The following is a 26413-nucleotide window of genomic DNA, read 5'->3' on the forward strand; positions in this document are numbered from 1 at the left end:
TAAGTTTTTTATTGAAAATTGTTTTTTTAAGACTTTTACTTTATTTATATTTAGTTTAAATATATTAAAACTTATAATATTAATTATTCTATAAACCCTTCTTTCTAGTAATAGTAAATATATTAATATAAAATAAAAAAAGCCTTTAATAATGACACTTATATCAAACTTTAATACCTATCTCCTCCTCTTATTTTATTCTAATAATTAGTTTTAAAAACACGTATTTTAGGGTATATTAAAATATAATACCTTTATTATAGAAGAGATACGGAACTTATAAGATAGCAATATCCAAACACGTTGGAGACGCTCTAACAATTTTCAGCGACGGTGCGGGGTAACTACAGAGGTTACAGATGCTCTTGGACCGATGACGTCTGCGCAACTCTTCCCGCTTCCAATATTAAGAGGCACCTTCAACAGCCCCCGCGACATGTGATTCGTTTGCAACCAGTCCGCAGCCTCCAAACTGTTCAGGTGGTCGTCCCGGAAACACGAACATTGCGCAAAACCTGGAAATCGCTGGTTGCACCGACTCGGACTCGATTGTACTGGAAGAAATGGGCTGAACACCACATCTCACCGTCTGGGTGTGTCGCGCCCATTACCCTTCGCCTCTCCGTCACTGCGTCATCCTGTTGCTCGACATCCATCACACGTTTTTTCGCTTCCTTATCTATCCTAGTATCATCCAACCACCTTATCCAGCTATCGGCGATACCCTACTACCTACTACCGATCAATTGAAGCATTCCACTTTGCTTCTGCCGTCGCATCTCGCTTTCCCGTCTCTGAGAACATTGCATCATGACGAAGCGCATCCTGCTGCTGTGCTTTATTCACGGCTTCAAGGTCTGCTTCTCCCATTCATTCCCAATCTCCTTGTGACAGCAGCCCACAGTTTTGCTAACCTGTTCCGCAACAGGGAGACGACGACACCTTTCGCGATTTCCCAAAGCACCTCAAAGATACTGTCACGAGCAACCTCGTCGACCACCATGTGGCGTCCGTCGTCTATCCCAAGTACGAGACCAAAGGAGAGCTGGCCCAGACAACCGAAGCTTTTCTAGAATGGTGCGTAAACAAGAAAACAAAACAGGCGCTGTGGTGTCAGCAACTGACGGTCAATAGGCTTAAGGAGCGGGTGATGGAACTTCGAAAGGAACATCTGCAAGCACCATGGCCTCCCACCGACCGAAATGTCGGCGTGATTCTAGTTGCACATTCGATGGGGTATGTCCACGATTTGTCCCTTTCCGTACTTCTGCGGTATTTTACTAACCTCCTATAGCGGTTTTGTTGCAAGTGATACCCTCTTTCGCATCCTCGACGAACGCCGCCGCAACGCCGACTCCGAGAACCCGGCCGGTCCCATTTTCCCTATGATACAAGGCATCCTCGCCTTCGACACTCCCTACAATGGTCTAGCACGGTCCATGTTCGTCTACGGCGCTTTCTCGAACTACCAAAAGGTTTCCAATGTCTTCAACGTCATGACGGCGCTCACTGCTGCCGCCCCAGCTACACTTGCGAGTCTTGCCTCGAAGCGCACAGCTGTGGCCGCTACCAAGGCCGTTTCCCGCAGCATATCGGTTCCCCGGCGATCGCACCCAGCGCTCAAGGCGTGGCAGCTGATTGCTGTGCGTACAGGGACGGTGGGTGTCATTGCTGCCGGTGGTGTGGCGGCGTTTATGCACAGAAAACAGATCCTCGAGGGCATGCGCACGGTCAAGAACCTCAAGAAGGAAGATGTGGTCCAGGGATATCAGCAAAGCGTCGATGCGCTCGGTCAGGGGCTGGCTTACATCAACCGTGGCAATGTCGGACAGTCCTTCGCATGGCTGTCTGATCACTTTACCTTTGTCGGGGCCTTACTGAAGCAAAACGAGCTGAATCGACGGCTGGAAAGATTAGCTGCTGTGAAGGGAGTTGGGATCAAGGACATTTATGCGTCTCTTGGAGAAAATGGGTACTGGAGTGGTGGTTACTTTGTGCCCGAGAGGACATTCTGTGCCATACCCGGCGAGGGACAGCCGTGCAATGGGCTCTTTAGCAGGCATGTCATTCCCGAGGCCAAGGATGAGATTGAAGCACATGTCAACCTCTTCAAGCCGGAGAAAAACAGGGGCTACGAAAGAATGACTAACGAAGCTGCCCAACTGGTTATCAACTGGTTCAAGGACGAGACTGACATCTGGGACGACCCCAAATTCGCCGAGCCAGTCGAGCCTGAGACTGCCGAGACAGTGGAGATTGCCAAAGCGATCGATGAAGCAGACCAAGAAGCGAAGACTGCGGAGGAGAAGGTCAAGGAGGCCGAGAAGAAAATGGGCGAAGAAGTCAACGAGGACGACTCTGACGACGATGGCGTTCCCGACGAGTCACCTATCGACATTGCCGCTGCCGCTTCGCTTGTGCCTTTGCCTGACGACCTTGAAGACGCGGAGGATGACAACGGCACTGCCAACACCGACAAGAAAAAAGCCATCACCGAGCAGAAGCAGGCCTATATGCGACACCTGTTTAGTGTCGCCCAGCAGACAGGTACCAACATCCGTTCCTATCTTCCATCCAAGCTGCCCGAGATGCCAGAGTGGGAGATGCCCAAAGTTTCCATGCCCAGCGTTAGTATGCCGAGCATGCCTGGCATACCAAACATACCGAGCATCGGAAAGTACAGTCTTTGGGGTTCCAAAAAGTCAGAGACGTCCCAGTCGTCGGAGCCAGAGGTCAAACCAGACACTAGCACCGACAAGACTGATGCCGCGGAGGCGAAGTCTGTGATAGCGACACCAGACACTGCGACTCACAAGATCTTGTCACCCAAGGCGGAGACGGCCGATGCTCCTGGGAGTACCTAATGGGAGATATCAAGAAACGTGTTGGTATTGGTACCTAGGACATTGCCATCAATGGTGGGTAGGATTCTACGGTACCTCTAGGTATGCAGATGTCATTGCCCCGGTTTAGGATCTCGCTTGGGACTGATGATATGATGCCCCAGTCAATAATTCATGCTTGCCTGTTGCGACTTCGTCCTGCTGGGCTGGCGCATGCTGGTACGGTTGTCATTTGTTTTCACGAACACGACTGGATTTGCCTTCCTTTGCATCCCTCTTTTTTCTCTGCTCTTCATGTTTCCCATGCAGGAAAACCCGACTCACATCTCGGCGTCCTCGACTAAGCCCGATGTTCCGGGTCTCCCTTGCGGTATTTCCTTGTCGCACAGATACGCTTCATATTGGTGTCGCAGTGATTGGTGTTGATTTGGCTTAGTGTACCTTCGCGCTCGGCGTCTTATTCCGAAATAGGAAGTTGGCGATGCTTTCATGGCGGGGAAGACCTCAAGGGGAAACTGGCTGCGGGGTGTAACTGGATTGTCAACGATCTAACGCGCGAGGGCGCATGCCACGATGGTACTTGACACCGATAAAGTGATGCAGATCATTGGGAAACAGAAAAAGGAAGGAAGTTCGTTTCTCTCCACACTTTCCATCCCACGATCCCCTGAGATTGCCGCGTGCATATGTGATGGAACAGATGGAGAGATGCGTGGCCTTATCGCGGTTATCTACTGGTCGACTAGCTGGCCAATCCCCAATAGGCACTTATACATCACCCCCGAATGCGACAGAAGGCCAAGATCGGCAAGGGGTTGGGGCTGGGTTCTGTGGATGGTCCGGGGTTGTACTGCATCGGCAATGGCTGAGTTGTTATAGCAAGTTAATGGGCATCGTACTGGGCATTGGACGGTCGGAGCGGGTTCGCATATCGAGGGTCTATCTGAGGAGCGAATCAGGGGTCTTGGTCCCTCCCATGTTTTCGCCATTTGCGTTTCACGCTAGATACCGAAAGTGAAGGTCGAAAGAGAGGTGCATCGATGGTTCCTAATGGTTGGCGGTTCGTGCCTGATTTCGTGTTACCCTAGATGTGCATATCGTGCAGGTGGACGAAGTGCAACGTATCCGGGAGGGTTGCAGGACGTTGCTTGTTGACTTTGGTGAACAGGGGAACCATGCTGGGAGTTATAAGGACTCTGCGATCTGCTGTCGATGTTTCGTGATCTTCATCTTCCACTCACGCCTCTCTATCCGACACCCAGGAATACCAAGGAGATCTTTGACAAGATGAAGTCCTTCATTGTTGCTTCCCTGTTGGCGGCCGCCTCCTCGGTTCTTGCGGCTCCGGCTCCTATGCCCACCCCTGTACGTTTATCCTCCCCGCTCATTCCCGCCAGAGGAGCTTGGAGACTGACCATATGTCACAGCCCGGTATTCCCACTGCCGCCAATGCCAAGACCCAGCTCGCCAGCTTGACTGTCACGCCCTACGTTGACGACGGCAAGTACAAGCGTGATCTGTTCCCCACCTGGATTACCATCTCTGGTACTTGCAACACCCGGTATGTTCCGAGCATCTCCACGTTTTGTGTCACCCCGTTCGTATCACATCCACTAACACACCTGCCAGCGAGTACGTCCTCAAGCGTGACGGCACCAACGTCGTTACCAACTCCGCTTGCTCGGCTACCAGCGGTACCTGGGCCTCTCCCTACGACGGTGGTGTCTGGACCGCCGCCTCTGACGTCGATATCGACCACATGGTCCCTCTCAAGAACGCCTGGGTGTCCGGTGCCAACGCCTGGACCACCAGCAAGCGCCAGCAGTTTGCCAACGACATCAACTCGCCCCAGCTGTGGGCTGTCACCGACAACGTCAACCAGGCCAAGTCTGACAAGAGCCCCGACGCTTGGAAGCCCCCTCTTACCAGCTTCTACTGCACTTATGCTAAGGCCTGGGTGCAGGTTAAGTATACCTGGGCTTTGACCATCACCAGCGCCGAGAAGTCTGCTCTAACTAGCATGTTGAATACATGCTAGGATAAGGGGAACGGGGGAGGCAACGGGAGTGATCAGGGGAAAGGGAAGCAGAAGAGTGGTGCTGGTATGATGGCGGTTCCGTGGTGGACGGGGACATGGGTTGCACTGGCATGGTTATGGTCAGCCTTTTGAAAAGGACAAGCAAAGCTTGCGGTATACCTCTATCCAAGATACTACAGTCTGATGCTAGATTGTGTATTAGCCCGGCATACCAGGCACGTCTTGAACTAACAAACAAACCACGTGCAGTACTGGACTGTACAATCCATACCGACTTACCCATTCTACAACTCGTGCCTCTGGACCTGGAGCATCTGGTAGCACGTCGATTCTTCTAGGATGCTTTCCATGCTCATGTATTCTCACTTCCTTCTCAGTGGGATGGCCGCACTTGCAGGTCCAAGAAGGGGACATTGGAGTTGTAGGTTTAATTGCCAGTAACAACTTGATAGACGGACAGGTATCTTACGTAGAGGTAGTGGTGATATGTGCATGTATAACTGTAAATATGTACAACGAAAATTGGCTTGCAGCATGTGCCAATACCTCTAGGTCTGCCTATACCTCGTCTTCTCATCCGATATAGACTAACTGACATTCCACTTGCAGTCCATTGGAGTCCAATGTTCAACCTCTTAGACATTAGCAGTCGAGCCACCATACGAGTGGATCTGTTTTCACGCATTGTGTTAGCAAGCCTGCTCCTCCAAACCATGTTTCCCAAGCAAAGAAATAGAACGAGTACTCACAGTCTGATCCGAGCACCCAGCCGGCGTCTGATACAAGTACGCGCCCGTGTTGATGAAGACCTCCTGCCCCGTGCACACCAACCAAGCGGCTTCGTTCTGCCTCTTGATATCCGCCACTGACCACGTCAGGGTATCGCCCTGGAACTTGAACGTGCCATAGGCGTTCTTCGTTGTGCTAAACCAGGTCTTGAGCTTCCTCTGTGTCTTATCGGTAGGGTTCTCAACGTTGAGGTAAAGCTGAGCAGGCTTGGTGTTGAACACAAGTTGGCCGTCGATGATGTTGAATTGGCCCGCGGTGGTGTGGTCTTCGAGGAGGGCGGTCTGGTTGGACGAAGCAGCCGAAGAGGCGCCACCTTGAAGGTACTTGTGGAAGTTGGGAGCGGCGACGGCACGGATCCAATACCAGCCTGATTCCAGGACGGTCGGGTTTGGATTGGAAGGAACAGTTGTGGCGGAGGGGGTGCCAGTGGAAGATTCGAGGGTCGTTGAGCTGACGGAAGTCGGGACGGTCGACTCGGAGGTTTTGAGAGTGGTGGCTACAGGAGTGGAGCTCGAAGAGGACGTGGTCGTTGAGCGGATGGAGGTTGGGGCGCTCGAGGATTTGAGAGTGGTGGTCACAGGAGCGGCGCTAGAAGAGAAAGTGGAAGTGGTGAGTGGGACGGCCTTGAGGATCGCGCTTCCAGAGGATGAGCCCTCAGCAGGCTGGTACGTACGTGGCAGATCCTGGGATGCACTGGGAGTAGTAATCGTTGATCTTGCTGCAAGTGTAGCCGGAGACGCAACTAGTCGCACCGGCCCAGCCTACGCCGCCGCATTGGGACCAGGCGGCGCCTTCGCCTTGGACGGTTCCAGTAGGGGCTGGCTTTTGTGAGCTGCGGCGGGTGCAACCAGCGGAGGCGACAGCCGCGAGAACGGGGATGAATGCTAGCACGCGCATTGTGGGTAGAGGTATTGACGAGAGAAGGATTGTCGTTGGGACAAGACTGGTGATCAAAGGCTTGGTGCTTCGGTCATGTTTATATCTCTACCCTACTTGCCTTGAACTCCCCGACGGCAAGGCCAAGGGGTTGACGGCCCTTCTTCGCGTACACTTCATCTTAGTTCTGGTCATTCTAGAAGGAGTAGCGAATTCGGGATGTTACGCCGTGTTAGACAAGCAGGGCCAAGCGGGAGGTGGAAACTCGGTTCGCGAAATAAGATCACAAGATGAAACCGGGTAGCGTTGCAATGGCGCGCGATGAAGGACCGTTGGTTCGGAACTGGGCTTCCGGGGTTGCCTCATTCGGACCACAACCTCGGCACTCCGTCCCGGGCTGGACATAGCTTGTCTTGAAGACTCGGAGCTGGGAAAATCGAGGGATGTGGAATGGGAAGAACAAATAATTATATCTGTAGATTCGGGCTTGCAGGAGGGCGATCATCGTTGAAGCCTTGCTTCATAAAGTAGTGTTACATTGACAGATCGGGCTCCCCTTTCCACGCCGCCTTGGTGCCGATGAAACTTTGCCAACTTCAACTCCCAAAAGCGATATTCAAGATGTGGCCAAACCTTGACCACAATACACATCACGATATCCCAAGGTTGGTATCTCCCCGCAGCAGCGCAGACCTCGGTACTAACAACTCTGAGCTCGCATATAAGAGCATCATGTCCTGTGGCGAGTCTGGTAAGCCACTTTGATGGCTGAACCAATCCGCATCCTGACGTGATCAAGGAATAGCGCGCGAGCGGGCCCTAAACATGTATGGTTGCTTGTGATAGGATGCCAGTCTCCGGTTGGTGAACATGAAGGGTTGGGGTTTTGGGGCTGAGCGAAACAACAGTTACGATTGGTAGCGACCAATGGGAGAGTGATGTTGAAAGAGGCCGCCTTGGGCAGATTGGCTGACAGCAAGGCAGAGACAAGTCATCCCGTCAGCTTTGATGTGGGTTGGGACAAAGAATTGCCCATAAGCTGACGGATCCCGTCGATCTTCGCTGGTGGCTTATCTTCTTCTTTTGCCATGCTTCAATGTTGCAACTTTGCAATATTGATGATTGACGCTCATGTCCATCGATTGACCTCGATTGTCCGACTGAAAGCTTGCAGGAGAAGCGAACCTTCAGAATGACGGCACAAAACAAGACGCAAAGCCCGAATCTTCGGTCATACTCCCAATCCGACCCCTCTCAGACTCAAGGGGAAGTGCATGAGCTTGAATTCCCTCCGCCCAGCTACGAGGCAGCAGTCCTCGGCACGGACGACAGAGACCACAACGTGAATGAGCCCTCGGGTGAAGTTCACTTCTTGAACCAGGAAGAAAGGCCCCGAGAGCAACCAGAACAACAGCGACAACAGCGGGAATTGCAACGACAACAGCTCGCACAACAACTTGAACAACAGCGACAACAGCGGGAACTGCAACGACAACAGCTCGAGCAACAACTTGAGCAACAACGACAACAGCGAGAACTGCAACGACAACATCTCCAGCAGCAACTAGAACAACAGCGACAACAGCGAGAACTGCAACGGCAGCATCTCGAGCAACAACTTGAACAACAGCGACAACAGCGGGAACTGCAACGACAACAACTACAGCAGCAGCAGCAGCAGCAGCAGCAGCAGCAGCAGCCTTATCCCAACCAAGAGTATTCCTCTTCCAACCATGATTATCAACCAGATGCAAAGCACCTTAACACCAGCCAGCAGAACGGCTACGACGTCGAAGCGCAACAGCCAACAGTAACCAGCAGCTCGAGGATCCATACGTCCAGTTCAGGTCAGGTACAGACGGACCTGAGGGACAGAAGAGGGCATGGGCGTGGACGATGCCAGCATGACAACGGGAAACAGCGGTCGGGAAAATGTTGCGTGGCCTGCTTTGGTGGGTGTCTGGCGGGGTGTGCGGCCTGTTGTTATTGTTGTGTTGTGATGTAAGGAATGGAAGGCGTGGAGCAAAGAAGGCTGGGCTAGGGCGGGAGGAAAAGAGATGGCGTTGACATCGGAATGTTGACATCCCCTGGCTAAAAGGAAAGTCGACGGGGCGGGGGTGGGCAACGCCGCGTTGGGTCTTGAATGGAGCTGAAAAAAGCGAGAAAGATGGATATGAAGGGTGTATACTGTGGCAACGATGGTGGAAATGTCAATTGATGGAAGACCGGCGCAGACCACTCCATCTATGGCCACATCGCCTCGTACATAAACAACCAGTCTTCCCAGAACTGTTCGTACTTCCCCATCAACCAACTCCTCCCGTCTCCCTCGCCTCCTATTCTCCATGGCCTTGTATGTAGTCCCTCCGCCTGGAGATGCCTCTTGAGGGCAACGTTCATGCTAAACGAACTCGGACTAACACCAAGGAAAAAGTCACTCTGCAACAGGACGATGAAGTCGACCACTGCCTGCTGATCCCACGTCAGCTTCTCAAGTGCCGCGAGGTCTTCTTTGTAGTCCCCCAATAGCAGGTCTTTGGTTGTAACTCGCATCCCATGAAGCACGGTTGCGTCACTGAAGAACTTGTGCGCCTCAGTTTCGTTGCCTGTGGCTAGGTAGCCGGCTTTCATGTCATAACCCATCTGTGAACTCCTCGCGAGGTAAGCCTTGCTCTGGTTCGCATAGTCGGGCCAAAAGTCTAACGCATCGTTTTCCGTGCGGAGGTGATAGCCGACGAATCGACCCGAGTGGGAGTCGGCGTCAAACTGGCGTGCATGCCGCCGCATGTGTACTACGACTTTGTTCCCCAGCGCAAGAATGTCAGGCTGGAACCGCAACAGACCGCCAAAGGTGGAAGCGAACTCGGGACCGTCACGGAAGACGGGCCATTCGAACTGGACCCCCCAGGTCAACCGGAAGATACGCGGATGTTCGGGGCTCGGAGGGTGTGCAAGGTTGAACTCGGCGGCAGTGGAGCGCAGGTGGTTCGCAAAGGCGGAAGCGAACAAACCAGAGTGTTTATTGTGATCCCTCCTATCACAGCCTCCTCTTTTCCCTAGATTTTTGGGTGTGATCTCTTCGGTCTTGAACGGGGCGGGGGCATTGGGGACGTCGGAGGCAGTATCGTAGATGGTGATTTGCGGGCAAGACGCCTGAAGGCTTTGGCGGAAGTGCGGTTCGTCGAAGAAGTAGGTGAAGGGCTGGTAGTTCTCGCTTGTGATGTCGGATAGGTCTTTTTCGGATCGGACGCGGATTCGTGGCATAACGAGACCGGTTGCGCCGGCATCAATGGCATAGCGTAGGCAAGTCAGCATGTAGTTGCGGATATTGCCGATGCCGCCGGAGTTGTTGTCGCAAACGAAGACCAGGCCGGGGGTCCAGCTGGTCTCGCTGCAGACTCTCTCGAGCGGCCAGCCAACGAAGGGGGCATCGGGAAGGGAGAGATCGAGATGGCGTTGGAGAACGGGACCTCGTGTTATGTCGGTGTTTAGCTGGGGAAGTCGACACAGCCAGACGGTGACGAGACTGGTGATGGCCATGAGGGCGAGGACGCCACGTGAACGTGCCATGCTGAGGACCATGTTGGGGTGCTATGGTTCGACGACTGGCCCTAGAATGACTGACATTGGCAAGACGGGACTGTCGAGCTGTTGTTGGAACGGGGTCGATCACGACTGGACCGTTGTGCGCGTCGGGACGCCGGAGTACACTACCTCAGGTGGCCGGCAAGTGGACTCGGGCAAGCCGAAGATCATTTTCGGACATGACGGAGGCGCAGCTCCGCTTGTACTGTGTATCATGTTGGGACTCGTAATCAGGCAATGCCCTTACTCGTAAGCTGTATCGCATCTCGGATTGACTGAGAACGGAAAAGAAAGTCGGGATTTTGCTTTCCGGTTGGGGTTCAGCGTCGGGCAGGCATCAAGTGGGATCGATTTGTTGGACGAAAAGGTTAGGTCCATCTTTCGTGGGATGGCAGACTTCCAGTTTACACACGTGTAGTTGACTCGACTTCACTTCCGTCGTTCAGTTCAGTTCAAATGCAGTCCAGTGAGTACCTACAGTCCAGTACTAGTTTCTTTGTTAGCTCGAGACCTCGTGTTAACTTTCCTATGCGTCTTCATAGCTAAGTAACGCCTGTTATTACTTTGGAAACGCCATTCCTAATATTCAATATGCTATATCAATTCCTGCTAATGCCTTTATATTTCGTACTCACCCATTCTAATTTATCCTAATAAGCTTCAGTTTTAAGACTATTCGGGATTGATTTCGCCTAGTATGCACCACCAGACCTAAGTACCTACCTAGTGTACCAAGCTAACAATCAAACCAGCATTGGACTGTAGATGGAGGTAACAACTAAGTGCGGTTGCTGAGCCACATCCCCTGCAGTGCCAGGAGTGCGTAGTGCAGGTAAGTAAGCCACAAATGGCCTGGACTAGAGCAGTGGACCCGACAGAACTTGAAGCCACTCACGCGGGGTAGCTGTGGAGATTTGGAAGCTTGGCAACCCGGCTGTCCCACAGCTCCACTAAAAAGTTCAAAAATTTGGAAGTGGAATTTGCGGGACCGAGTTCGGTTCAGTTGACATTGGATTGGGAAGTCCGCTGCCCTCCCGTCGTGTCTGATACTGTAGCGGCTGCCGAGTTCCATCTGTCAACAACAAACACGCAACAGTGCTGTCTGCCTCTTGCCGCCGTAGCCAATCCTGCAAACAACCCTTCATCATACATTGTACCGACATCACACACACCACACAAAATGTCCAAGAGAGCCGCCGAAGACGAGAGCCTTGCTGCTCCCCTCAAGGGCGGCGACCGCCCCGAGGCCATGGATGTCGATAAGGACCACGACATGGGCGAGTTCGAGGACGACTTTGAGGACGAGTTCGAGAGTGAAGACGAGATCATCGAGGCCGGTGTTGATGGCCGCCCAGATGCCGAGAGAGAGGCTGAGGAGGGTACGACCACCCATGTTCATCCTCTCGTGACTACATTGTACTGACCCTAGTCGCAACAAACAGGCGCCATGGACGTCGATGGCGGCCCCGAGACCTTCATGGTTGGCCGTCAACAGCTCGAGGCCGGCCAGACCCTCACGCCCGATACCACGACATACAAGATGCTTCACAGCTTGAGCACTCCCTGGCCCTGCCTTTCCTTCGACATCATCCGCGACGGCCTCGGCGAGAACCGCAATGTCTACCCTGCCACCATGTACACGGTCGCCGGTACCCAGGCCGATGGCGCCCAGGCCAACGACAACTCCCTTCTCGTCATGAAGTTCAGTGGCCTCAGCAAGATGCAGGGCGAGGATGGCGAGGACTCGGACGACGAGGACTCGGATGATGAGGACACCGACCCCATTCTCGAGCACAAGAGCATTCCCCTCAACACCACTACCAACAGGATACGCTCCCACCAGTCCCCTGCCCAGGATCCCTCGAGGCCCCCCACCACCCTAACCGCCACCATGACCGAGTCCTCCCAGGTGCTCATCCACGACATCACCCCCCATCTCGCCTCCTTCGATACCCCCGGCATGATTGTCACTCCCCAACAGAACAAGCCCGTCTGCACCATCCGCGCCCACAAGACAGAGGGTTACGGTGTAGACTGGTCGCCTCTCCACCCCGCCGGCAAGCTGCTTACCGGTGACAACGACGGTCTGATCTATGTCACCACTCGCACTGATGGCGGCGGTTTCGTCACTGACACTCGTCCCTTCCGCGGCCACACCGGCAGTGTCGAGGAGATCCAGTGGAGTCCTTCCGAGGCCAACGTCTTCGCCTCTGCTTCCAGCGATGGTACCGTCCGTGTCTGGGATGTCCGCAGCAAGAGCCGCTCGCCCGCTCTCACCATGAAGATCAGCAACTACGACGTCAACGTCATGTCATGGTGCCGCCAGACCAGCCACCTGCTTGCTACCGGTGCCGACGATGGTGAGTGGGCTGTTTGGGATCTCCGTCAATGGAGCAGCAACCCTTCGGCCAAGCCCGCGCCTCTGGCAAACTTCAACTTCCACCACGAGCAAATCACCAGCATCGAGTGGCACCCTACAGACGACAGTATCGTGGCCGTTGCTGCTGGCGACAACACCGTCACTCTCTGGGATTTGGCTGTCGAGCTGGATGACGAGGAGAGCAGAGATACCGCCGGTGTCTCGGACGTCCCTCCCCAGCTCCTGTTCGTCCACTACCAGAACATGGTCAAGGAGCTCCACTGGCACCCTCAAATACCCGGCGCCCTTGTCGCCACCGGCGAGCAGTTCAGCGTCTTCCGTACCATCAGCGTATAAACAACAGCAGAATAGGATATCAAGTTTGGGAAACAATACAAAGGTGTTCAGGATTCGGAATCGGTTGGCTTGTGCGGGAGGTCTAGACCAACAATGCATCAAAAGTTACTTTTCCATCTGCTTATCGAGATACCCATTGACCAGCAACCAAGTTGCCAACTCCACGGAACTTGACAACTCCGCGGATTCCACACATTTTCCGTGCTCTACTGTGTTGCACCAGCCGACCACAAAGTTTTACCACCGTTGACGCCCCTATCCGTCGTATCCGATGGTTGCCATCAACACCAAAGTTAGGTTGATATCGGAACCGGCCTAAATCTCCGGTGATGAGCAAGCCTCCAGTCGACTCCACCTCCTATGACGTGTGTCTTACGCATTACCACAGACCGGGTATAGCAACTGTCGGACATGCCATCTCGACACAGAATGCTTAGGAGGAGGTTTGCGACAGTGACGACCGCGCGGGCATCACGTCTATTGCCTCAGATACTCGTCATTGGGGGGGCGTCTACCGACAGCTCCACGTCTTCTGCGCGAATGTTCATCCAGGTCTGCATACCTCAAAGAATATGGCCTGGAGAGTGGAGGCGCGCTACGCCGTTTTCGGTTGCCCTGCCTTGTTACTGTGATCTCTCAATCTTTCTGCTGTTGCCGTTAGCTGACCGATCTTGGTTGGGTATGTTGCAAACCTGGTAGCTTTTACAGGCGTTATCCGGGCTTTGGACGGGAACAACGGATCACAGCCATCTCAAGTGCTGTCTATAGCTAAGACTATCCTTGCAGCAAGGGAAGGAGGAAAGCAAGAAAAAAAAAAGAAAAAAAAAAAAAAAAAACGTCAAACGGATGAAACGCTCCGGTGAAATTGTGTGTGTGTGTGTGTGCTGGGAGGTCAATCGATATCACCATCTCACAAGTACGCCATGCCCGCGCCCCAATGTTTAGGTCAGAGTTTTCTCTCATGGTCATGACTCAAACTAATCTCTACTGGAAGGTATCTTGGTAAGATGGTCCTTCATTTTACTGTTTGCATCAGGTACTGCCGGAGTTTGTTTCACTGCGGAAAGCGGGTGAAGTTGAGGCAGGGATCCAATGAATATAACCCAAGTGTCGTCTCGTCGCTCAATGTCTCGACTCACTATCGGTCACGACATAAAATGGGAGTGTTCCGTGGCCTAGTACGGGAGATGATGGGCTATGCCTGACTGTCCAAGTGACTGATATTGACTCTTTCGAGCGGGCTGTCTTATCCCTTTGGATTTCAGATGAAAGATGAAGAGCGCGGAGGGGACGGTGCAGTCTCCGGCCCCAGTGCCATCAAAACGCGGGATGCGAGATGCGAGTCCAGACCAGTCTGTGCTTGCACTCCCGCCTAGTCGCCCGAGCACGCCGGCATGTTTACTGGACAGTGTGGATCCAATCACCCCAAGGCGAAACGTACAAGACAGGCTTCAACATGATATATCCTTGCCTCTCTTGAGCTTGGCTCTAAGCTATCGAACCGTCTGGTAGCCAGTGTAAGGACCTGGACGCTTCCTCCCGGAGAGTGTGCCGTTGGGAAACAGGTCGGGGCAGGGAACAGCTGGTGTCACTGGAGAGCAATGCATGTTCACGGATGCAGGTTGTTGCAGCTACCTTGCCTAGGTACCGCGTCTCCTCAATGCCATCTCATAAGACTATGGTCATATCTTTCACCCGTCTCCCTCATCCACCTTCTCATATCATATTACACAGTCTCGGAAGAGTCTCGCAATCTGTGCAAATCCGCCAAACTTGGCGAAACCAAAGACCATGCGGAATGTATCTGAAAGAGCTCGGGAGTGGCAGACCTTCAGGTACGTACCAGTTCCGGTCTGAGACTCTCCAGTCTTTCTCCGCCATAGCGTCCCCCAAGCTGTGTACCACCCGTACCCGGGGGATCAGACGCATCATTGCGGTCGGACCAGTCATTCTGCCCAGCCTCCCTGGCGTGCCCTTAACCTCCCCCGCCTTGCTATTGTGATGTTCAGTTGCTGACATTCTCTACAGATTCCTGTCGACAGTTCGGGATAGCCGTGCCGTGCCCGACCCGGCCCACACATCCCCGAGCAAAAGCCGCCGGGCATCATCCGACACCGTTCTAACGGCACTTGCCCAGCTCGGTGTCCTTCAACTTTCGGCGCGACGAGGGGTCCTGTCTCTCTTTGATCACGATGTGCAACACATTGCTGCTGAAGCAACACCAACACTGCCGCTTCGACCTTACGCCCGTGATGAAATCACCCCTCTCCTTTTGCGCGGGCGCGACATCTCCAGAAGCGAGGTTATTTGTGACAATGTCATCCGTGAACAGAGACGGCATCCCGAGGACCTCATCGTCTTCGTGATACCCGACCTTCTGGCCGACCCGCGGTTTCATCACATCCCATCTCTTCTTGAGCAGGAAATATATCCTCGGTTCTACGCAGGCGTCCCCATCTGCTCGCCTTCTGGTGTCGTCATAGGCTTGTTCTCGGTTTTTGACACAAGCCCGCGGCAAAAGCTCGACGAGTTGGATATCGACTTTATGAAGGACCTTTCTCGGACAATCTCACGCCAATTGGGGTCCTACAGGAAGCAATCGGTATTACTCCAGACCGAGCGTATCCTGAGAGGAGTGGTAAGCTATTCGGAGGGAAGGGACGACATTTCCGACCTATCGGAGTATCATGCAGAAAGAGACACCGTCCATCCGTGCCAGCGGGATACACGGGACACATATCTATTTGATCGCCATTGCGTGTCTTACTTCCCACAGAGCAACGGCTCAATAGATCCGCCAACGCATACCACAGTATCTGAAGATGCCATAGATGGAACGCTGAGCAGCAGCGAGTATGAGGCTGAACATCTCAGAAAGCTTTCCCTCCCCGACCACAGATCATTGGACTCGCGGTTGAAGGCGGGTGACACTCACAGCAGGGGCAGTGATAAACCAATGCCACCAGACACGCCAACTCAGGGAACGCTAGGCGCCGACGTTCGGCTGTCTGAGATCCAGAAGAGTTTCGCAAAGGCATCAAACATTATCCGACAATCTATGGATGCAGCCGGAGTAATCTTTCTGGATGCCAACACGAGCCCTTTCCATTGCTGGCAAGACGGTGATGCAAACACTACGTCAGATGTACATCCCAGGGCAGCAAGCATCTCCTCCAACAAAGTCAATGGCGTTGCGAATTCTGAAATCGACTTGGAAGTTAAACCGCACAAACGGCCCTGTGACATTCTTGGGTTCTCTGTGACACCAACGGGGACGCCTGACGGGACAACGATAGATCCCACGGGTCCCTTACGGCACCCCGGGCCTCACCGCAGCTGGCGGGTCCTCTCAGAGAGCTTCCTTCGCAAGCTCCTGCGACGTTATCCACGTGGGACTATCTGGGAATTTGACGCCGCAGGCAACTTCATCAGTGCATCGGAAGCCGTACCAATGCCGTCCCCGCCCTCATCGACAAGCCCCTCATGTCCCTACTCTGACTCGGAAATCGACACCGCCGCCAAAAGACAACGACGTGGCCGGGCACGGAGAAAAAGTGGTACATTAATGCGAAAGCCACGGAAGAGTGAGTGGGACACCATCCACGCGGCATTCCCCGAGGCCCGAGCAGTATCCTTCTTTCCCCTGTGGGGGACCCAGATGCAGCGCTGGTTCGCCGCCGGGCTGTCATGGTCCAGAGAATCATTGCGCACCCTCGCACCGCAGGATGAACTTGGCCTGTTCAACGCGTTTGGCAAGAATATCATGGCCGAGGTGGCCCGTATCGACGCGACGCTTGCCAACCAGGCCAAGTCAGACATGCTTGGATCCATTTCGCACGAGATGCTGTCGCCATTGCACGGCATCCTTGGCGCTGCGGAGCTTCTGCTTGATACCGACCTCAGCACTTCCCAGATGGAGCTCATCTGCCTTGTAGAGGCTTCGGTCAGGACACTGCTGGACACTGTCGACCATCTCCTAGACCATTCCAAAATCAACAGTCTAGTGGAGAACACCAAACTCTCCAATGCCCGACGAGGTTCCTTCCAGTCAGACGACCTAGAGCACAGTGAAGGCCCTGATCTCAGTGGCCCACCAGAAACATCCAGGACGCGATTGCGATCTGGCAGCCTAGCACCCAAACCCTGGCCATGGGAGCGACCGACCTTGACCCGCTTCTACGACATAGACCTCGCCGTCATGCTGGAAGAAGTCGTCGAGTCCCTCTATGCGGGCTATTCCTTCCAGCGATGGTGCAACCAACGTGGCGCCGATCCAGGTGATGACAACGTCGCTATCCATCTGGACATCGACCCTACCGTTAATTGGTCTTACTACGCCCAACCCGGAGCATTGCGCCGCATCCTCATGAACTTATTCGGTAACGCACTAAAGTTCACTCACAAAGGATTCATCAATCTCTCTCTGACCGCTCAACCTATCCCATCCGAACCACGCCCTTCTTTCGCCTCCACAGACCTTGACGACGAAGCAGAAGACCCAGGCATCGAAACGGACAGCAAGCACTCCTCTTCCTACCCCAAATCCAAGACCGGGTGGAATGACCAGAACCGCTCAAACGTAGTGCTCACCGTTTCGGACACAGGCAAGGGAATCACCCAACGCTTTCTCCGTGAAAAGGCCTTTTCTCCCTTTCAAAAGGAAGACAGTCTCACCCCTGGCCCTGGCCTTGGCCTTTCTATCGTGAAACAGATTGTCTGTGCCCTCAATGGGCGCGTCGTCATTGACTCTCGACCTGGCGAAGGGACGACAGTCAGAGTGATCATACCACTTCAGCATTCGAGCCCAGAAACAACGAGTGAGGATAGGGACATGGTGGAGCATAAGGAGGCGCTGGGTGGGTTGAGGATTTGCTTACTTGGTTTCGATGGGCTGGGAGACGGTGATCCCGATGGAAATCAGTGGGGCGAGCCGGTCAGTGCAAAGGAGAGAAAAGTACTGAGGGGGAGGATCATGGAGAGGATGTGTAGGGATTGGCTTGGATCTCAGGTGGTGACGAACCCGGCGGAGGCGCAGATGACAATCTGTAGCGATCGGTTTGTGTTGGAAATGTGCACAAAAGATGGCGCTGATGACAAGACTGGTGGGAGGGGGTTCGCATCGAAGACGTTGGCCGGCCCATTGGTGGTGGTGTGTGGGAATGAAGTTGTTGCGCAGAATCTGTCACTGGCTAGGGGGGAATCTGCTGCCGGAGGGAAAGGGGAGGCAAGCGTCATGGAGTTCATCGGTCAGCCGTGAGTTTTCTTTCCGGCCCCTATGATCACGAGCAGATACTGACAGACGTCACAACAGGGTTGGGCCAAGGAAGCTGGCTAAGACACTGAGGAAGTGCCTTCAGCAGCATCCAGTCTCGCTGAAGGAAAGAGAGGGTGAACGAACCTCATCCGAGTCTAGCATCGATCTGGATGTTCTACAGAGAAAGATGTCGGACCCGGAGGTCTTCCAGATCGCCAACAAGAAGTCGCGGTTCTTGCCTTATCTGGCAGATGATTTCGGGGATAACTTGTTTTCGACGGACCAGGGGACGGCGGCTGCTGCCACAAGGCCTCTGGTGCAGAGAATCAAAAGCACTGGTGGAAGGCCTTTGGTGCAGCGGACGTCCATGGGGAAGGATGGGAAGGGAGAAGGGGGGAAGATGGGGTATGCTCCAGTGTCCGACATGGAGGAAGGAGAAAAGGTGGAGGAAGCGGCAATCCCCGAACCGACGCTACTACAGAACGTGAAGCAAGAAGAGACTTCCCTACCTCTATCATCGCAGAAAAAGAACATCAAGATGCCGCTGACCAGGCCTCCACTGCCACCACGGTACCATACTGGGAAAGAGAAAACGAACAGCATGGACCTCGGCTTCACTACTGTATCCATCTCCGAGGTGTCGTCGCCGTTCGATTCGATTATCTCGCCACCGGTCCTGACCAATGTCCCTGCCTCCCCCGAGGATGAACAGGTGTCGCCTATGTCGCATGCCATCAACACGATTCCCCCTTCCGGTACTATTGATGCAAGCACCAGCATCATCGGCAATGCTGGCCCTACAGGTGGGGCCATCGTTGGGGCTGCTGCCGCCCCCGCCACGAGCAACACAATGACAGGTACCGAGGCCGTTCCGAATGTGCCACTGCCGCCGAAACCGCTCGAGCTGCTCGAACCGTACGAAGTCCAGCGCCAGCAATCAATACTAATAACCTCCCCAGTGCTCACGGGAGGGCAACCACCTGAACTTCATCTCGATACACGTCGCCTCTCAAAGGCATCTAATTTCTCTATGAATACAACCTCCTCCCCATCCCAACCTTCGCCCCCCTCTCAATCCCTGTCAAACTCGCCCTCTCAACCCCGTAAGATCTCTTCCAATTTTTCACCAAATCAGGACGAAAAGGCCTGCCTCCTAGTAGACGACAACCCCATCAACCTTCACATCCTCGCCTCGGCAATGCGTAAGACGCATCGCCCCTATGCGACTGCCCGCAACGGACTGGAGGCAGTGGAGATCTACAAGGAGAACCCGGGACGGTACAAGTGGGTGTTGATGGACATCAGCATGCCGGTGATGGACGGGTTGGAGGCGACGAGGAAGATCAGGGAGTTTGAGAGGGAGTACCCTGTGCAAAGGAGTAGGAGCTTGGGAAGGGGTCTGGGCACTAAAAGGGGGAGTGGAGCAACCGAGGTGACGAATGCGGCAAGGGCTCGAGCTGGGAGTTTGGATTTTGCAGATATGCGTGGTGTTGAAGTGCAGGCGGACGTCGAAACCGGTGCCGTGAGTGGAGCTGGAAATGGGAAGCGAGTTATCCGGAAGAAGGCTGGACGGGCATCTCTCAATGGAATTGGGCTTGCGTCAGCTCCGCTCATGGATCAGGACAGGGGTGCGCCTACAGAATGGGATGCTCAAGTGGTACAGAACCTGGAAGCGGAAACTGTTCAGCAAGTCGATGGCGAAGAGAAGAGTGATGAAGGTGTAACAGGGCTAGAGGAGAACAGCACAGAAGGGGAACTTATCAATGGTCTGGAGCCCGCAACAGTCGTAGCGCTCACAGGAGTTACAAGCGGGACGATACAGAAGGATGCGCTGGCGAGCGGGGTGGATTTGTTTTTGACGAAGCCGGTTAGGATGAAGGATTTGGGGGCAATCTTGGGAGATGGTTGATCGGTTTTCTTGACGTGATATCTGTTTACGGATGTACGGCCTAACTCAAGCTGAGGGTGTGGCATGCACTGGCGTTGTCGGAGTTCTGTAGTATTAGCACAGGGAAAAGCCCCGGAGGCTTAAAAAAGGGTGTCTGGCGTTCATTTGTAATACAATTTGTTCGCAATGTACTTCTATGTAAGCAGCGTGGGTAGGTAGGTATGGTTGAAGTCCCAGCCTACGAATTTAAGCACCAAGGCATATTCGTTTACACAGTACAGGGAAGATTTGTCATCGTCGGGTCGGCTTCATCGCACGTCATCGCTTCCCGCCTCGCGACTGCACTTCCGCTGTTCATCACAGCGACACTCGATTTTGTCTTTCGAACACTCGATTTTGTCTTTCTGAACAACGCCAAGGCAACCAGACAAAATGTCGAAACTCGGTATCAACGACAAGATCAAGCTAAACAGCGGATATGAGATCCCCCAACTGGGTTTTGGAGTGCGTAATACCCGAGTGAACCGCCGCTCGCGTGCATCTCACACTGCACTGAGCCCTTTCTTATCGACGCTTCATTGCGACTAACGCCTTCCTCACTTTGCAGGTCTACCAAACGTAAGACCCTTTGACCATTCCGCTTGCAACTGAAGCTTCCTGTGATTCTGATGTCACTCCAGTCCCGCCGATCAAGTAGACAAAATCGTCCAAGAAGCCTTCAAAGTCGGCTACCGTCATGTTCGTCCCAACTCCCTTTCCTCTTCTGCCCTTTTCCCTTTTATCTTTCTAACTTGCGTTCCCTTTGCAGGTCGACTCCGCCTCTGCCTACCGCAACGAAGCTGGTTGCGGCGCTGCCATCCTCCGCTCCACCATTCCCCGCTCCGAAATCTTCTTCACCTCCAAAGTCGGCCCCAAACACATTTCGTACAACGCCGCGAAACGTATCATCTCCGAATCCCTTGCCAAAACGGGCCTAGGGTATATAGACCTCATGCTTCTGCATGCTCCCTACGGCGGGTCTGTACACAGAAAGGGTGCCTGGCTAGCGCTCGTCGAAGCTGTTGAAGAAGGGAAGATCCGCTCTATTGGTGTTTCCAACTACGGTGTTCACCACCTCGACGAACTGGAGCAGCATATCAAGGAGCTGGAACAGGAACGGGGCGGGTCTGGCAAGGGCGGAGTGTTGAGTGTAGGGCAGTGGGAGGTTCATCCTTGGTGTCCTCGCCAAGATATTGTCGAGTGGTGTCGCAAACGCAACGTTGTCGTCGAAGCGTATGCGCCCATCGTAAGGGGGGAGAGGTTCGGTGAGCCCAGGCTGAAGAGCCTGGCTGAGAAGTATGGAAAGACCGAGGCGCAAGTGCTTGTGAGATGGAGTCTCCAGAAGGGGTACGTGCCGCTGCCGAAGAGTGTGAAGGCGGAGAGGATCAAGGAGAACGCGGATGTATATGACTTTGATCTTAGCGAGGAGGAGGTGAAGGCGCTGGAGACGGATGAGTACAGTCCGGTGTGTTGGGACCCGACGACGAGTGAGCTGGACAACTATAGTGGACAAGAAGTTTAAGGGGACATGGATGGAGAATGGCGTGCAGGCAGGATGGAAATGATTAAGGCACCTTTTTTTGGTTTGGCTGAGCAAGTTAGTCCCTGCGCCTGCACTTTACTCCGTTCCCGTGTTTTCCAACTGCTCGCCAACCTATATTTCAGTTGGTACCTTTAGGTATATTATCATCTGTACATTGATTGACATGGTGCAACTGATTTTTCGCCTGTCGGCTTTGACCACAACAGTTATCTACCAACCGAATATAACCTTACTTGTGTCTGGTAGAGAAAAACGACATGGAGAAAGAGATAGCGAGAAATGGAAGTTCAAAGCCAAATGGATCACGATAAAGAACTAATCGCGAGGCCATTGAACAATCAATCTTGGCGAACTCAACTGCGTCCTTTGGCAGTTTATGCTTGAATTGTTAATTTGCTATGAGGTGTGAAAATTGATGATGGGCATTATCAAGGCGAACTTTGAGTGCCTAGAGGTAGTACGTTGATGTTTATTTACAGGCAATTTACTCCGAGCAAAATCTATCTTGCCTCAAGGTCCATGTTCCGTCCCATTTTGGATCCCAGACCCACATCTGGATATCAGCCTTATCAATAACAAGGCTGTCGCCCGAAAGAAGCGCCATTCACGGCGTTTTATTTTGTTAGCATCACGATCCAAGAGAGCACAGAAAGCACCCGCAACCGCTGTGTAGAGTACTACTATACAGATGACCAAGTCATTGACATAATGCAAATACGAGCGTTGCACAATTCATAGCCAAAAGCGCATATTTGTTGCGGCCTGGCGAATACATTGTCCCCTAGTATTTGTGACAGCGTTATGTTAATGCTTCCCGTGGATACCTCTGACTACCTATGTAGATATATGAACATGCGGTCAACAAGCCCTCCGTAAGTCTAGCTCTTAGTGATTGCAGTTTCAGGTCCCTTTCAATCGGGGTTTGGTCTACCGGGCGTAATATGACGTGGATGAAGCTCCTAGGGTCCTAGACACTAAGGGAACAGGGATTCGCAAGTACATCCAAAATTGTCACCATTAGATACAGCATATATCGTAACCATGCGAATGGAAACTCATATGGGGACCCGGCGCCTGGGACAACGCTTTGTCGTTAACCACGAGCACGAATGTATTGAAAGTTGGCATTTGTCCTCCTTCACTTTATGTGTACTCTCTCCACCGAGAACCCCAACAATCAAGTTATACGCCCGTATAGCTCAGTGGTAGAGCGCTTCACTCGTATTAGTCATTTGCGTAATGAAGAGGTCCGCGGTTCAATCCCGCGTGGGGGCACACTTTTTTTCAGTTATCCTTCTTGTCTTTGCTTTCAGCTTCCACCTTCTTTTTTCATCCTTCTTTTTCTTCCAACCTTCCTACATTTCTCCCTCATTTGCGTTGTGGCAGATTTCAGTCCCAAATTCATATCATTATACTCGAAGAACACGCACTTGCTAAAAGACCAGAGAGCCATACAGGGTCACCTAATCAACGCCCTATTGTAGTTCCTTCCATTCGCAGTCGTGGCTGAGCGGGCAGTCAAGTCTTCAAACCAGACGTTGGCAAGACTCAAATAAGGAACACCACCTGAGGTTGTGGAAGGTGCTTCGACGATCCACTCGGCGTCAACCTAGCCCATGCCAGTCCAGTTAACGAGTGAAGTTTGACAGGAGGTTAGTATGACTTTAATGCTGATCTCTTTGCCAAAACTTAAATCCGTCGATCATCCAACTTTAAGGGAAAGATGAAGGAGGGCTTGGCACAGCCAACTAAAGGTTTAGGTACTAGCTCATGACCATATCGAGGTCTTGGGAGCCATAACAAATAGGGACAAGGTTGATAGCATCTCTAGAGTAGTATTTGCGGTTGGCCTATGAAATGTGCTGCTAAACTACCTACCTACCTCTACTGAATATCGACTTCGTGTGTAGGTAACATCCAGTCGAGTTGCTACAGTAGATTATAGGTTGATCCTCGTGACTGTATTGGTCACGTCATTCTTTGACTTCCTATTTCAGTAGTTGACCGACTGGAATGTCTCATACCTTGAGGTACCTAGGTTCCATCTCAACTCGTCGTAGTTCAAGAGGTAGAAGAGATGAAGAGAATGGTGGGCTGACATGGATCAAGTAACCACGGCTCGGCTCGTATTGACTTCATACCTACCTAACCGGCTCTAGCCACCACCACTGCCTGAGGTACCTAAGTAGGGCAATTACCGAGCTACTACAGTCCTTCTAAGTCGAATTTCCATGGTGGAAGACCGGCATGTTGTTACCTCTATCGACCGTTATCGCCATCAGCCGTTGTAATGAATATAAACAAACCTTTTATGTGAGCAAGCGAAGCAACCACCCGTGAAGGGCAAGACAGGTACCGTAGTTGTAAAGAATCTTTCTTTGACGCTGCACTTGCTTACTACCTTGTAGACACCCACAAGCTCGACGTCTCAACAAAGGGCCAACGCTCCATTCACTCTCGCTCTCATGCATTCCCCTTCCACATTCCCGCCCCAGCCTACTTGGCCGGCTCAACACTTTGCGGGTAGTAGAAAACCTCGTTCGGATCGTACTGCGCCTTCACCTTCTGCAGCCTGCTAAGGCTACTACGGTAATAGTTCCCCACAGCCTCGGCCCTCTTCATCGTGGGATCTGCGTAGTTAATGTACATTCCCCACTGCTCCTGTTTCATGTTATCCGTGAAGCTCTTCACCCAACCATCGAGGAAGCTGAAACCGTTGCTCGGATAGCTTCCAAACATCACACGATCATAGAGCTCATAAAGGAAGAGGTATTCCGGGGCGCGATAGGCGTAAGAGCTCGTGTAGTTGGCGGAATTGGTGGTGGAGGAGGTGATGGCGGACTTGGGACCGCCGTGCATGTCGATGATGATGAACCAGTCGCGCGAGACGCGCTTGGCGGTGTTGATCCAGTAGTTGGCGACGGAGTTCAGAGCCGCGGAAGGGAGGGCGGTGGTAACGAGGGATTTGGAGTAGAAGGTTTCGACCTGGCAAAAAATTAGTTGCTGGAGAAGAAAGAAAGAAACGAGAGGGAACCTACGGTGTTGTAAGGATGCGTAACGTCCACCGTGCCGCCATAGGTATAATAAGTAAACGCTCCCATCCAGTCGTACTGCTGCGCATTGCTCAAGCTCGCTCCTAGAGTGCTCAACAGGGGCTGCACAGCCGTCCGCAGCGCCGAGCTACTCCCGTGATACAAGCCCTGCAGTTGCGTCTGACTCGGCGAGCCGAAGACCCTCATGTTCATCTCCTTCGGCATATTGCCAGCCGCCAACCAGTCCTGGAGTTTTTCCCAGCCGGATGCAATCGACGACGCTGAGTTCCAGGGCAAGTTAATCTGGAAAGCCGTTACTTGCGAGGGCGCAGCGAAGGTGTTGAACTTGAAGGAAGCCACAATGCCAAAGTTGGACCCAGCGCCACGCAAAGCCCAGAAGAGGTCCGGGTTCTCGGTTGGCGATGCGGTCACTACAGTGCTGTTGGCAAGGACGACTGTGGCGGCGGCAATCCAGTCTACTGCAAGACCGTAGGTGTGCGAGGAAAAGCCAAAGCCGCCGTGGAGGGAGTGGCCTCCTACCCCGACTCTGTTTCCCTCCTTGGTTAGCCCCGGCCAAGCCAAGAAGTAAGGGCTTGACGAAAACGTACCCAGGACAAGTCCCATGCGAGAAAGCTCTTTTGCCCTGTTTATACAGCTCCGTCGCCACATGCCCCAGTCTCGCTCCCGATTGAACATCTGCGATATTCGTCGTCTTATCCAGCGTCACCTTCGACATGCGATCCAACTCCACGACCAGATGCCCGTTCTCTCCGCCCAGACCAAACGAAGCATAACTGTGCCCTCCTGACTTGGGGGTAACTTTAATTCCCAGCTTGGTGGCACAGGAGACGGCACCTTGGATGTGTTCAATGGTGGTAGGGACCGCGATGGCTACTGGCGTGTAGGGCAGGCGCTGGTTGAAAGGGTTGACGTCGGTACGCCACTCGGAGGAGCCTTGAGCATCGGCTGGAACGCCGGCAGATTTGAGGCAGTCGTCGATGGCGGCACGCTTGTTGAGTGGAGAGCTTAGGGGGTTGGCGAGGATGGGGGCCGCCGTGGCAGTGAGGAGGATGAGTGGAAGCCACATGATGGACGAGGTATTGGATCGGAGTAAAAACCTATTTAGTGGGATGGGACGACCAAGTCTGAAGCCTGGCGATGTACGGAAGGCAGCTCAGTAGGGATGATATAGCTTGGTGAGTGCTTCATCTTGTCGAACCGGTCATAAGATACTGGCCTATCGGAGCTGTTTCTGTTCTTTCCCCTTTTGGCACACAAGAGATGTTAAAAAATGGGATGAACATTAGGCCCTTCCAGCTTCCCACGGCTGGACATAATGAATTGCGGGGGTTATAACGCAAGAACACGGCATCAAGCTCCCCGGGGGGTTAGTCACTGAGCCGTCTCGGCGGTCTTTGACCGTGAGGTATTTGATACGGAGAGTTATGTGACTGTAGGGATCCCGTCGAGCCGTTGCGGATTAGAGATTCGGAGGGAGGCAGTGTGTGGAAGTTCGCCAGTGATTGGTCCGGCTAACATATCAGCCTACAGATTGCTTCCTTCACATATGCCAAGATTGATGAACATGTTCAGCAGTCATTCCAAGCTCTTGGCAACTTGGGCTGAATGACGTTGAAACAAAAGTTTGTACGGAATATGGACAAAGGACACGCGTCGGCACCTGTCAATGCGACCCTGCAACCTTGTCGAGGATTCTTGACGAGACCGAGGCGAGGGCGACTAGAACTACTAGCGAAATGCCAGCCCTGTAGTGGAAATCCTTCGGCGGAAGAGCAAGCCGCAGGGCCAC

General features: G+C 53.1%; 9 protein-coding genes and 1 non-coding gene across 10 annotated transcripts; 7 read left to right on the forward strand and 3 right to left on the reverse strand.

Annotated features, from left to right (window-relative positions):
• Positions 1-416: 416 nt before the first annotated feature.
• NCU09526 (hypothetical protein) lies at positions 417-3889 on the forward strand. The gene is made up of 5 exons (XM_953428.3): positions 417-855; positions 929-1077; positions 1135-1236; positions 1295-2945; positions 3008-3889. The coding sequence occupies exons 1-4, from the start codon at positions 811-813 to the stop codon at positions 2862-2864; spliced, it is 1866 nt and encodes a 621-aa protein (XP_958521.1). The 5' UTR covers positions 417-810; the 3' UTR covers positions 2865-2945; positions 3008-3889.
• Positions 3890-4030: 141 nt separating this feature from the next.
• Positions 4031-5329, forward strand: NCU09525 (secreted protein). Its single transcript, XM_953427.2, has 3 exons — positions 4031-4208; positions 4271-4404; positions 4473-5329. The coding sequence occupies exons 1-3, from the start codon at positions 4056-4058 to the stop codon at positions 4879-4881; spliced, it is 696 nt and encodes a 231-aa protein (XP_958520.2). The 5' UTR covers positions 4031-4055; the 3' UTR covers positions 4882-5329.
• NCU09524 (hypothetical protein) lies at positions 5264-7300 on the reverse strand. The gene is made up of 3 exons (XM_953426.3): positions 6344-7300; positions 5631-6258; positions 5264-5552 (listed from the first exon to the last, which is right to left on the reverse strand). Exons 1-3 carry the CDS (start codon positions 6565-6567, stop codon positions 5517-5519), a joined length of 888 nt encoding a protein of 295 aa, XP_958519.3. The 5' UTR covers positions 6568-7300; the 3' UTR covers positions 5264-5516.
• An 85-nt stretch (positions 7301-7385) lies between these two features.
• On the forward strand, positions 7386-8454 carry NCU09523 (hypothetical protein; the record flags this gene model as incomplete). Its single annotated transcript, XM_953425.3, has 2 exons — positions 7386-8356; positions 8422-8454. Exons 1-2 carry the CDS (start codon positions 7739-7741, stop codon positions 8452-8454), a joined length of 651 nt encoding a protein of 216 aa, XP_958518.3. The 5' UTR covers positions 7386-7738.
• A 336-nt stretch (positions 8455-8790) lies between these two features.
• NCU09522 (hypothetical protein) lies at positions 8791-10302 on the reverse strand (the record flags this gene model as incomplete). The annotated part of the gene is made up of 2 exons (XM_953424.2): positions 8791-10137; positions 10261-10302. 2 exons carry the CDS (start codon positions 10300-10302, stop codon positions 8791-8793), a joined length of 1389 nt encoding a protein of 462 aa, XP_958517.2.
• Positions 10303-11074: 772 nt separating this feature from the next.
• Positions 11075-13656, forward strand: NCU09521 (ribosome biogenesis protein). Its single transcript, XM_953423.2, has 2 exons — positions 11075-11510; positions 11574-13656. Exons 1-2 carry the CDS (start codon positions 11312-11314, stop codon positions 12845-12847), a joined length of 1473 nt encoding a protein of 490 aa, XP_958516.1. The 5' UTR covers positions 11075-11311; the 3' UTR covers positions 12848-13656.
• Positions 13657-14548: 892 nt separating this feature from the next.
• Positions 14549-20188, forward strand: NCU09520 (hypothetical protein). Its single transcript, XM_953422.2, has 3 exons — positions 14549-14682; positions 14876-18100; positions 18159-20188. Exons 1-3 carry the CDS (start codon positions 14639-14641, stop codon positions 20008-20010), a joined length of 5121 nt encoding a protein of 1706 aa, XP_958515.2. The 5' UTR covers positions 14549-14638; the 3' UTR covers positions 20011-20188.
• A 142-nt stretch (positions 20189-20330) lies between these two features.
• NCU09519 (2,5-diketo-D-gluconic acid reductase A) lies at positions 20331-21798 on the forward strand. Its single transcript, XM_953421.3, has 4 exons — positions 20331-20493; positions 20597-20607; positions 20670-20727; positions 20798-21798. Exons 1-4 carry the CDS (start codon positions 20422-20424, stop codon positions 21548-21550), a joined length of 894 nt encoding a protein of 297 aa, XP_958514.3. The 5' UTR covers positions 20331-20421; the 3' UTR covers positions 21551-21798.
• A 961-nt stretch (positions 21799-22759) lies between these two features.
• On the forward strand, positions 22760-22846 carry NCU15213. The gene has a single exon. It is a non-coding gene; the product is annotated as a tRNA-Thr (tRNA).
• A 1074-nt stretch (positions 22847-23920) lies between these two features.
• On the reverse strand, positions 23921-26335 carry NCU09518 (glucooligosaccharide oxidase). Its single transcript, XM_953420.3, has 3 exons — positions 25212-26335; positions 24610-25150; positions 23921-24556 (listed from the first exon to the last, which is right to left on the reverse strand). The coding sequence occupies exons 1-3, from the start codon at positions 25688-25690 to the stop codon at positions 24068-24070; spliced, it is 1509 nt and encodes a 502-aa protein (XP_958513.3). The 5' UTR covers positions 25691-26335; the 3' UTR covers positions 23921-24067.
• Positions 26336-26413: the final 78 nt, after the last annotated feature.

Source organism: Neurospora crassa, linkage group III (genome assembly GCF_000182925.2).
Source record: "Neurospora crassa OR74A linkage group III, whole genome shotgun sequence".
In the NCBI taxonomy this organism is placed as follows: domain Eukaryota; kingdom Fungi; phylum Ascomycota; class Sordariomycetes; order Sordariales; family Sordariaceae; genus Neurospora; species Neurospora crassa.

Coding starts and splice junctions, on each gene's coding strand:
- NCU09526 (XM_953428.3), top strand. CDS start 811: ATGACGAAGCGCATCCTGCTGCTGTGCTTTATTCACGGCTTCAAG. Junction 856..928: donor GCTTTATTCACGGCTTCAAG/GTCTGCTTCTCC, acceptor GTTCCGCAACAG/GGAGACGACGACACCTTTCG. Junction 1,237..1,294: donor CTAGTTGCACATTCGATGGG/GTATGTCCACGA, acceptor AACCTCCTATAG/CGGTTTTGTTGCAAGTGATA.
- NCU09525 (XM_953427.2), top strand. CDS start 4,056: ATGTTTCGTGATCTTCATCTTCCACTCACGCCTCTCTATCCGACACCC. Junction 4,209..4,270: donor CGGCTCCTATGCCCACCCCT/GTACGTTTATCC, acceptor CATATGTCACAG/CCCGGTATTCCCACTGCCGC. Junction 4,405..4,472: donor TCTGGTACTTGCAACACCCG/GTATGTTCCGAG, acceptor CACACCTGCCAG/CGAGTACGTCCTCAAGCGTG.
- NCU09524 (XM_953426.3), bottom strand. CDS start 6,567: ATGCGCGTGCTAGCATTCATCCCCGTTCTCGCGGCTGTCGCCTCCGCT. Junction 6,259..6,343: donor TGCATCCCAGGATCTGCCAC/GTACGTACCAGC, acceptor TTTCTCTTCTAG/CGCCGCTCCTGTGACCACCA. Junction 5,553..5,630: donor CTGGGTGCTCGGATCAGACT/GTGAGTACTCGT, acceptor GCGTGAAAACAG/ATCCACTCGTATGGTGGCTC.
- NCU09521 (XM_953423.2), top strand. CDS start 11,312: ATGTCCAAGAGAGCCGCCGAAGACGAGAGCCTTGCTGCTCCCCTCAAG. Junction 11,511..11,573: donor CGAGAGAGAGGCTGAGGAGG/GTACGACCACCC, acceptor CGCAACAAACAG/GCGCCATGGACGTCGATGGC.
- NCU09520 (XM_953422.2), top strand. CDS start 14,639: ATGCGGAATGTATCTGAAAGAGCTCGGGAGTGGCAGACCTTCAG. Junction 14,683..14,875: donor CGGGAGTGGCAGACCTTCAG/GTACGTACCAGT, acceptor CATTCTCTACAG/ATTCCTGTCGACAGTTCGGG. Junction 18,101..18,158: donor ATGGAGTTCATCGGTCAGCC/GTGAGTTTTCTT, acceptor ACGTCACAACAG/GGTTGGGCCAAGGAAGCTGG.
- NCU09519 (XM_953421.3), top strand. CDS start 20,422: ATGTCGAAACTCGGTATCAACGACAAGATCAAGCTAAACAGCGGATAT. Junction 20,728..20,797: donor TCAAAGTCGGCTACCGTCAT/GTTCGTCCCAAC, acceptor TTCCCTTTGCAG/GTCGACTCCGCCTCTGCCTA.
- NCU09518 (XM_953420.3), bottom strand. CDS start 25,690: ATGTGGCTTCCACTCATCCTCCTCACTGCCACGGCGGCCCCCATCCTC. Junction 25,151..25,211: donor TCGCATGGGACTTGTCCTGG/GTACGTTTTCGT, acceptor GGAGGGAAACAG/AGTCGGGGTAGGAGGCCACT. Junction 24,557..24,609: donor TTACGCATCCTTACAACACC/GTAGGTTCCCTC, acceptor ATTTTTTGCCAG/GTCGAAACCTTCTACTCCAA.